Below are 10,498 nucleotides of genomic sequence, written 5' to 3'. Positions count from 1 at the left end.
CTTTTTCTCCTTCATGTGGTTCTCAATTGAATATTCTGTTTCCTCAATTTAATCTTTTTTTTGTCTTAATGGAAAAAGGCATTACAATGAGGAATGTAAAAAAGTTATTGAATGGAAAAAGACAAAGAAAGTTAGACTTGAAGAAAAGCCAAATATTTATTTCAGAAATTCTTTGTATGTATTTCTGTTTTGTTATCCTGATTCGGAGGAAATTTTTATACTAAGTTGGGTAAGCACTTAGTGGTTGTAAATCTAGGATTAGGTCTTAGTCAAATCTGGGTTAGATAAAAACTGGGTTTGTTCCAGATAGGATTGAGTTGAATACTAAAAAAATTGGTGTATGTAATATTGGTTAAAGATAGTGAAATTTCATCATAGTTGTGATGGAGACTGGATATAGATTATATTGTACAAGATAGTTGAATTAGGATATATTGCTGTATTACTTCTCTCTCTGTTCTAATTTTGGTCTTCTCCAAGAGACAAAATAAAATTGTCTCTTGCTTTTCATAATTAGAAATACTTCACAGCATCTATTCCTTCTCATAATTCTGATTTAGCTCTTCCATCGACTAGAGACAAATTAAAAGTATCTCATACTTTTTAATTCGAGATGATTCAACAGATACTATAAGATTCATCTAGTTTGAAAAAAAAATTAAAAAAAAATCTAGATTCAATTCTTTTTTTCTAAGCCACGGATATCTATCATAATCAAGAGAGTTTTAGTGAGCCCAAATGTATTCATGTTTGTATTGATGAATCCTAGAATACTATGTATTGAAATACATTGAATGAAAGTCGAGCATTAGAATCAAAATAGAAACTCACAATGCAAGGAATTGCGAGATAAATTAAAAGATTAAGAATCTTAAGCAAGGGTTTGTTAGGTCATCTCACTAAGATAGTTATGTTGATGTACTAACATATTATCTCCAACACCAATAGAAACATGAATATTTCTTCTTTGACCTATCATGACCACCACCAGAAACACTAGAACATTCATCACTTTCCATATCATTATTATCACTAGAAATAATGTAATTATCACTTGAAACAATAACATCCGCATGATAGTGCTCCGCATAGTGGTCAACCGGTTCATCATATATCAGATAAACTGTTGTTCTCTTCACAATGAATTTGTAACCAACAAGAAGAATCTCCACTTTATTACCGGGTTCTATATGTGAAGTTATGGTTTTTCCCTCCTCATCTTCAAGAGAGGCTAGTGTGTCTTGTTTATAGACTTGAATGGTGGACTTTGTGTAATTTATGATTAACACGTTTTTAAGACATTCTGATAAGATGGTTTCTGAGGAAGAAGAATAAAGAATACGCAATGTCACTGCCTTCAAGTTGCACCCATTCATTTGAGGGACTTCGAATACCACAGAAGAACCTTTGGAACCGAATGTTAACCAATACTTGTCACTAAACTCATTGGTTGTTGTCATCAAACCCTGTGTACAATAAATGATAATTTTATTGGATCACAAACTAAAAAGTTGTTGACCGTTAATAAAAGATATTGAATCATGAGACATGAATAAATCCATCATATGTTAGGGAAGGATAATTATTAACCCTCTTTTATTTGTAACGGTTTTTTTAACAGATTCTCTTACAGAGTGGGACAGATTTAGGTTCAGAGAGAATTCACCCCTACTTGTCTCGGTATAATAATAATAATAATACAATGATAAAAAAAATTAAGATTCAAATGATATTAAAAAAAATCTCTAGGTACTGAACAAACTAACACAATATTCAAGAAGTTGTTTTTTTTTTTTTTTTTTAATGGATTATTTGAATCTTACATTTTATTTTTATCATTGTTTTATAAATTTTGAACTTTCACTTTTTTACGTTGGATTTTAGAAATTATAGAAATGAGATAGATATCTGCAAGAGTGGGTTAGGGTACAAAATTTTACTACTCACTGTTAATATCGAAGTGAGTTTTTGACAAATATAAGTACGACAAGGTGAAATGGAATTGGATAGGGTGAAAATCTGCCATCTTGCTGTTATGCTATTCCTATATAATACATACTTTAGCAACAATAAATAGTTAGTTACTAGCTTGCGGATAATTTTAATGCATTTTCTAATTATAAATATTTCAAGAAATTATTATTCAATTGGTTAACAGTATAAAATTTATTTTGACAATAATGTATAGAAACTAATTTATTTATGTTTAATTTGATTTTTAAATTGACCAAATAGCTAACTAAGTTCCTAAGTTTTAAAAAATTAATGTTACATGTTCACAGTAAATATTATTATTTTTGGTTAACACGCCAACAATAATTTGCACTCATATTTACAAGAATTTTACACACAAGAATCATATAGTTTTGCATTTATATTTACTAAAGCTCTACACACATAAATCAATATAGTTTGTATCTATATTTTTTTAGAGTTTGCACATATAAATTAATATACAAAAATATTATTTGTATACTAAAATCAGCTACTAAAATAAGCCATTAATGTATTTGTATATAAATATATGTGTGTTTTAATTTATTTTCAATGTATATTTGTATTCCAACATATATTTTAGACTGGTGGCTGACTTTATGGCTAATTTTAGTATACACGTAGCATAACTCATTAGTATAATATATGTGTTAAAGATAATTTAATGTTTGTATACTAATTAAATGATGACAAAAAATTCTAAAAATTGTTAGTTTCCAAAAGTTTCTCTTTAAAAAAAAATGCACAATTTTGAATAAGTTTGGTTTGTGTTTTTATTTTTGGTGTTTTTTATTTTCAAGATTTTATAAAAAAAAAGGAGAAAATATTAAAAAAATAATTTTTTATTTTCTCTTTTTCCTTTTTAAAATCTTCAAATAAAAAACTCAAACCAAATGTTCCCCTAGTACTAGTACCTGAATATTATAACCATAAATCACATTCATCTTTTTGCCACTAGCCTAATTAATTGAGCATTTTTAAGACTACCAAATTGATTAAATTAATTTCAGTAGAAATAATTTGAGAGAAAAACCTGTAAAATTTTGTCCTTAAGGGCGTTGGTGGCATGACTCTTCATTCCAACTTCAATTATAAGGCACTTGAGTGATTCAGAATTGTGAGATTGATTGCTCAAATCAAATATTTCTGAACCTTTGATATTCTCCATGACTAGTGACGTAGTTGGTGTTGCTTCTAGTTCCTTGTTGTATGTGGCAAACAAGGTAGCCAAAATTCTTGCTACACCTCCATTTAATTGAAGATCAGATTCACACTTCACCCAGAGACTCCTAAGCTTTGGTAAATCTAATGGAATAAGTGCTGAAGAAGATGCTTGAACCATGGATGAGAGGTTATATTTACTTGTTGGTGACATCCATGACCAAATGAGAGAAGGAAACACATCACGTGAGAATCCTTCATAACCACACAAAGAAACATATCCAATGCTTTTTGATCTTACTATTGAAAATGGCACTTGTGTTATTGCAGTCTTGTCTGCAATCAAAGTTATTAATGACTCCATTTGTTCTAAGTCCTCTTCCAATTTGTCAATCATTGAGCATCCGGAAATGATGAGAGTGGTCAGAGATTTCAACTTGTAAAAGCTTCTTGGCAGGTTGCCAAGGCTTGTGCAGTCTTCTAAATTTATTACAAGAATCTTTTTCAGATGTCCTATTGTGTCTGAAATTGTAGATAAGCTTGAACAATCTTTGAGTAGCAGCTTTTCAAGATTTGGCAAGTATGAAAAGTCAGGTGTTTGTGTCAAGTTATAAGAGTGATTAAGATTTAGAACTTTCAACTTCTCCATGAACTGGAAAAAAAATTAGAGAAGTTAATTTGCAAGGACACTATATAACCTTAAAAGTTCAAAAATGCTATTTTCAAAAAAAAAAATTAGCTATTAAATCAGTAAATAAGTATTTTTGTGTTTCATATGTGTTATTCAACATATTTTTAATATATATTTCGTATTTCAATATATATTATATATGAGTGGTTGATTAGTGGCAAATTTTTTATATATATACAACATGACCAAAATACTATGTTATTGTCCCTAAAAAATATGCCCAATAATATGAAAAAACAATAAAAATTAGTCAATAGCCAATTAACATAAATTTAAAATGAAAAAATTTTAAGGACTTGTTTGGACTTTGGATGCCATTTTTAGAAAAGATCTTTTTTTTTTTAATAATGTTTTTTTAAAAGATCCTTTATAAAAGTAAAACTGTAAAAGTAAAAGTAATTTTATATTTGGATATCTCATATAAAAATATCTTTTTATTTATCAATTATATTTGAGTAAAATAAGATAAAAATACTTTTTTATTCATTTATTATATAAAAAGCATATTTTTTTAGGAAAAAAAGATCTTTTAAAAAAAGATGTAAATTATAACTTTTCAAAAAAGATATATTTTTTTATTTTTCTAGTGTTTTCACTTTTACTATTAGAAATTTACCAAACACACTAAAAAATAAAAAAATTAATTTTTTTATTGAAAAAAATCTTTTTTTATAAATTTAATAACACCTAAACAAACATTTAAATTTTGAATATATAACTTTTTTATTTTTTAAATGCATGAAATTTCTAGTGGTTAATTATTAGTCAATTTTTGTTATTTCTTTGAGAAGCCCGATAATTAATTTAATTTTTGCATGTATTAAATAGTTTGTTAAGAACAATACTCAACCGTTATACCTTGGCCTCTTTCCACACAAACTTGAGATTGCTGAATTCTAATTCAATGGCAACTAAACTTGCTTGATCAAAGTTGGAAGGTATGTACTTCAAATAGCATTCATGCCAATGAAGCCATCTTAGATGTTTCGGAAGATCCTCAAAATTTCCATCTAGTTGCACACCAGCAAGTTGAAGTAATCTAAGTCTCTTCATCATCTTAAACATTTTTGCCTCCAAACTAACCGAATTGGTCAACTTTAAAGTCAATCCCTCGATAGCTTTTGTCCCCTATAATTAAAACAAAAAAGAAAAACACAAAGAATCAATGTCTAAATTTTATAGTAATAAAAATTCTGATACGATATTATGTCACAGAACTATTTATCTTAAATATTTTTAAATTGTTAGGTAAAAAGAACTTGTGTATTTTTTATGGTACCATATGATTTGACAATACATGGTACACATCTTTTTGCAACCATAATCTGCTACGTTCCTCTGGCTCCTTTGGTGATTTCTCGCGAACAATTTCTCTCCCCATATCTCGTAGCAAATCATGCATTCCAAGCTTGTTATTATTGTCAATGGTGACAAGGCTTCGATCTACAAGAACACTGATTCCAATCGCAGCATCATATTCATCTAAAATATGTACTACATCATTTCGGTCCATCCCAATAAAGAAAAACGCAATGTCAAGAAATATTTCTTTCTCTGTATCATCATTCAAACTATCAAAGCTTATTCTCAACTTTCTCTGTACTTGATCATTGGGAATTCTTTTCAGCTTATCCACCACACTTTCCCATTCTCTTACTTTCTTATCAAACAAAAATGACCCAATAACCTCAAGAGCTAAAGGTAGTCCTCCACAATATGCAACCACATTTCTAGAAAGTTGATCGAAATCTTCTCTAGGACATGGTTGTTTGAATGCATGCCAACTGAAATGTTGAATAGATTCGTCTTGATCCATTTCCGGCATTCTAGATATGTGATCAACCTGGAGCAGTTTGAGTAAATGTTCATCTCTTGTTGTGATGATTATTCTACTTCCAGGACCGAACCATTCGCGGCTTCCACACAAGGCTTTTAGTTGCTCTATCTTATCAACATCATCGAGTATGAGGAGTGCTTGTTTATGACGAAGCCTTTGTTGCAAAATGAATATGCCTGATTCAATGTTATGTATTTTGATCTTTGTTGTTTTATAAATATCAGAAAGAAGCCTTTCTTGTAAATACACTTGACTGGTAGTACTCTGCTCCCAGAATTCTCTGATGTTTGAAAGAAAGCAATAAGACTCAAAATGGGGGTGAATCTGATTGTAAATGGCTTTGGCAATGGTTGTTTTCCCAATCCCTCCGATTCCCAAGATCCCCAATAGCATGACATCTTTTGATTCTTGGTAGTTCAATAGTTTAATCACATGTTGAGCACGAGGTTGTACTCCAACTGGATGTTGTGCAACAAACAAGACTGTATTGTCCAGCGAATCAGTGATAGTTTCAATGATTTTATTGATATCTTCACTTTCATTCCTGTAATTAAGGAATAATTAGTTGTTAGTTATTGGTTGTAACAATTCAGTGTTATGAGAACTCAACTAACTCATTCTATGCAAAATCTTCTAATCATTAATCGAGTTATTCTCTAAAGATGTGACATGGTATTCTTCTATCTACGCATGCATGCTATCATTGCTGTGGCTAGCTAGGGATGCCATGGGGTGGGAATCCCTTCCCTTCTTCGGTCTCCGTTAAATAAAATGCCCCTATCTCTGTCTTATTCCATCATAGGTTCCTGCTTATTTTTCTACTCGGGAGAGCCAGATACTCTAGATATCTATGAATATTATTAAATTTTAAATTTTTAAAAAAAAAAAGTTAATTCAATTATAATAAATTTTATATAATTTAATTAAATATATTAAATTAAACACAATTTAAATACAAATTCAACATAATAATATATACATAAAATTTTTAATATATAAATTAAAATAAAATAAATTAAAATTATTTACACAACTTATATATATAAAAGTATTTAAGTAAATTTCTTTTCGCAAAAAAATTTACGAGTTTCTTAATCCCTGTCCCCTTTCTCATTTATTCACTGGAATAGATTTTTGTCTATGTAGAGATTTTGTGGATTGTTGTTGGTCTCCTTGTCATGGATAATTCTCATAGATATATGTGAATGCGAATTTTTTTTGTCATCCGTAACTACGACAATACCTAACTAAAATCTAGTAGGTTGGATCGGAAAGGGGAAAGTTTTGGTGGAAAAGAAAGAAAAAAAAATTGTATATGTTACATAAATAAGTAAGGTTATATGTATATCATAGTCCATCTTAAGACATTTTTTATGTGAATTTAGATCCTGTATAATAGAGATAAAATATGTATGTAATATAATAGATCAAGATCAAGAAGATCAAGTCACACTTGTTAAATGACTGTTAAGCCTAATCTATCTTATTTTTAATTTTGTTATTTCTGTTTTAATATAATTGTGGTAGTTTGCTATATATATAGCAGAGTTATCTCATATATTATATAGAGGAATGTTAGGGGGCAGCAACTTTGTAATTTGTAACCATCAAATAGTCATCAATGATGATTTCAATGGTGTGAGATGGATGTGGGATTTCATTCAATGACTCACTTTTCTTTGCTGGTTACTTGCTGGCCAAAATTTAACAAAATTGCTGCCCTCCTAAACTTTTCCTATTATATAACATCTAATTAGTTAATGATAAATTAACAATTCAGTTCATTTCTCTGTTTTATTAAACATTCTTTCACTCTAAAATAAAAAAATTGGTAAAGTGATAAAGTGAAGGATTAATCACTATTGATTTTGTGATTTTCATAAAATATATATCACATTATCTTAATTTAAGAACTTTATTAACTTTCTCACTTTAGAATATTTTAATCCTTTTTACATGGGTGGAGAAAAATGAATAAATAAAAAAATGATAAAATAAATATACAACATAATAGTCAAATTGATTATAAATAAAAAAAATGATAAAATAAATATATACAATATTATAGTCAAATTAATTACAAAGTAGTATTTAAATTACTATAATTATTTTTTAAAATATATAAAAACTGTTTTTTTATTTAAATAATATTAATATTTAATTATTAAAAGAATAAAATATATTTTTTATTCTTAATATTTTTAAAAATTTTTAAAATATCTTTAATATGTAATTTGTTTTAATTTTGAGCCTAAGAGTTTAAGTGTGTTTTAATTATATTTTTAAGTGTTAATATTACTGACAAAAATATTGACATGGCAATTATATGATGTTGTGTTACTGACATGTGGTAACTATTGATAATGTATCAGTAATACACATTAGTAAAAGATTGCCAAATCATATATTATCTTACCTAAGAGCATAATTAAAACATATTAAAATGTCAATGATAAAATTAGAACCAAATATTAAAAATAAAATTAAAATAAAATATAAATAATGTTGAGTACAAAAATAATATTTATAAGTTAGTAATTTTTTTAAATAAAAAACAAATTGATAATACTTTTTATTAAAAAAAATAAAAAGAAAATTATGGTTAATACTACATATACTTTTAGTAAATTATATAAAAATATATTTTAAAGTGTATTACCTTTTATTATATAAAAACAATTTGAATATTTTTAAATTTTTTTATTTAATGTACTAATAAATATGTGATTATGATAAGTGACTAAGTAAAAATTATTTGATATAAAATCAACAAATATTAAAAATAAAAAATATCTTATTTTTTATTAATAATATTTAAAATAAAAAAGAATTGTATCAAAATTTGATATGTAAACCCCTTTTTTAGTGTGTTTATTTTATTATTTATGTGCTTAATTAATACTCCATCCATTTTAAAATAAATATCGCTTTCATTTTTTGGTTAATTGAAAGTTAATGTATCTAAACGAGTGGTTTATCTAAATACATTAAATTTTTGTTTAATTATTTTATCATTTTTATAATTTTACTAAATTTTTAATTAAATTTTTATATTTTTTATTAAATTCCTGTACTATATCAGATTTTATAATTAAATTTATATCATAACAAAAATATTGAAATTATTAATAAAATATTCTATTAAATTATATAGAATATTCAGTTAAATATGAACTTAATTACAAAATTTATTATGATACAGAGACTCAATAAAAAAAATAAAAATATAAAAATTTAATTAAAAATTCAATAAAATGATAAAAAATAATAATTAATTTTAATTTTTCAATGAATTCAAAAATAAAAGCGACACTTATTTTAAAACAGAAGGAGTGTTGTGTATCTAATACTTCAAAATATTTTCTTGATTCAACGAGAGTTGAATACATGGATCCAAAACTCAAATAAAACAAGAAAGATATCGAGTAAAATTATAAGAGGGGAACATGAAGATTAACTTACATATATAATGCATGAAAAATCAGACAAAAAATAATAAGAGGCAGATGATAACAGAATCTGTTGCATTATATAAAAGTTAAAATAGAATCTTTTGCTTAGAGATCAAGTTACTTAAAACAGAATAACTACCTTACCTTTCAGTTAATAACAGTTATTCAGTTATTTTATTAGAGACTCGTTTACTTGTATATGTTCATTCAATCATAATACAATATATAACTTGCTCTTTCTTCAATATCCTTCCATAGAACTCTATTCAAAAAATAAATGTACCTGGAATTATTGAGATGAAATCCGGTCAAACTAGCAGCATCACGAAGCGCAGTACCCCAAAGTTGAGCTTTGTTCTTTGAAATTGTTTTCTTAAGATCCTGAAAGCTTCTTCCAAAGGCACCTCTCTGATGACGCACATGAGAGGGTTCTACGTTGTAGAAAACAGGAAAAACAACTTGGCCTATGCTTCTTCGACAATCCATAATTCTCTGCAGCTCTTTCAGACAACTCTTGGAGTTCGCGTAGTTCTTTGAGAAAACAACGATGGAGATTCTAGAAACTTGGATTGCTTGCATGAGTAACGATGAAACCTGGCCTCCTTTGCGAAGCTCCTCGTTGTCCTTGAAAACGTAGATTCCTGCGTTTGTGAGGGAGTTGTAGAGATGAGAAATGAAGATAGTGCGAGTGTCGGTTCCTCTGAAACTCAAGAACACATCGTAGATCCATCTTCGCTCTGATGATGAACTACTTGTGGTGGTGGTGGATTTTGAAGGCATAATAATGGATAAAGGTGTTTGAATTGCATGCAACACCGTTGGATTTTGTAGAGGAGAAGATCTAAGCTAACAGAAAGAAGATATTGATTATTAATAGTAAGTATTATTGGACTTTTGGATCTTCTCAATGTGTACCTAGCGAAAGATAAACGGTCTGTGTTAGGGATAGGGATAACAAAATAATAAATAAAGAGGAATGCTAGGGCAGCAACATTTGGGATTTATAGCCATTAAATAGTCCTCATGAGACTTTTAATGGTGTGAGATTAATGTGAAATTTTATCCAATAGCTCACTCTTCTTTGATGGTTACATGCTGGCTAGAATTTCATAAAATTACTGGCCCTAGACTTTTTCATAAATAAATAGATAAAGATTAAAAAGAAGAAAAGAAATTAAAAAAAAAAGATCAATTAGTTGCTAATTAAAACTACCATAAAGTACTATTTTAGTATTTGAATTAAATTTTAATTTAATGTCTAATATTTCAAATACTCTATTTCAATCTTAAAAAATTCAAACACGTTTAATATTATTTTACGGTTAAATTTAACTCGAATAGTTAACAAAAAAAATTTATATA

The 10,498-nt window shown here is 27.5% G+C and overlaps 1 protein-coding gene across 1 annotated transcript; it reads right to left on the bottom strand.

Annotated features, from left to right (window-relative positions):
• Positions 1 to 768: 768 nt before the first annotated feature.
• LOC107625696 (disease resistance protein RPV1-like) lies at positions 769 to 9,916 on the bottom strand. Its single transcript, XM_016328390.3, has 5 exons — positions 9,420 to 9,916; positions 5,127 to 6,228; positions 4,706 to 4,975; positions 3,029 to 3,808; positions 769 to 1,466 (listed from the first exon to the last, which is right to left on the bottom strand). Exons 1-5 carry the CDS (start codon positions 9,914 to 9,916, stop codon positions 930 to 932), a joined length of 3,186 nt encoding a protein of 1,061 aa, XP_016183876.1. The 3' UTR covers positions 769 to 929.
• Positions 9,917 to 10,498: the final 582 nt, after the last annotated feature.

Source organism: Arachis ipaensis, chromosome B2 (genome assembly GCF_059453495.1).
Source record: "Arachis ipaensis isolate K30076 ecotype BB chromosome B2, ASM5945349v1, whole genome shotgun sequence".
NCBI classification, from domain to species: Eukaryota; Viridiplantae; Streptophyta; class Magnoliopsida; order Fabales; family Fabaceae; genus Arachis; species Arachis ipaensis.
This window is presented reverse-complemented; position numbering and strand designations above follow the sequence as displayed.

Excerpts from the sequence above, each read along its gene's own strand:
- LOC107625696 (XM_016328390.3), bottom strand. The coding sequence starts at position 9,916 with ATGCCTTCAAAATCCACCACCACCACAAGTAGTTCATCATCAGAGCGA. Across the intron at positions 4,976-5,126 it reads ATGTATTGTCAAATCATATG|GGGACAAAAGCTATCGAGGG; the intron begins GTACCATAAAAA and ends TTTTAATTATAG. Across the intron at positions 3,809-4,705 it reads TTGTGTGGAAAGAGGCCAAG|TTCATGGAGAAGTTGAAAGT; the intron begins GTATAACGGTTG and ends TTTTTTTTCCAG.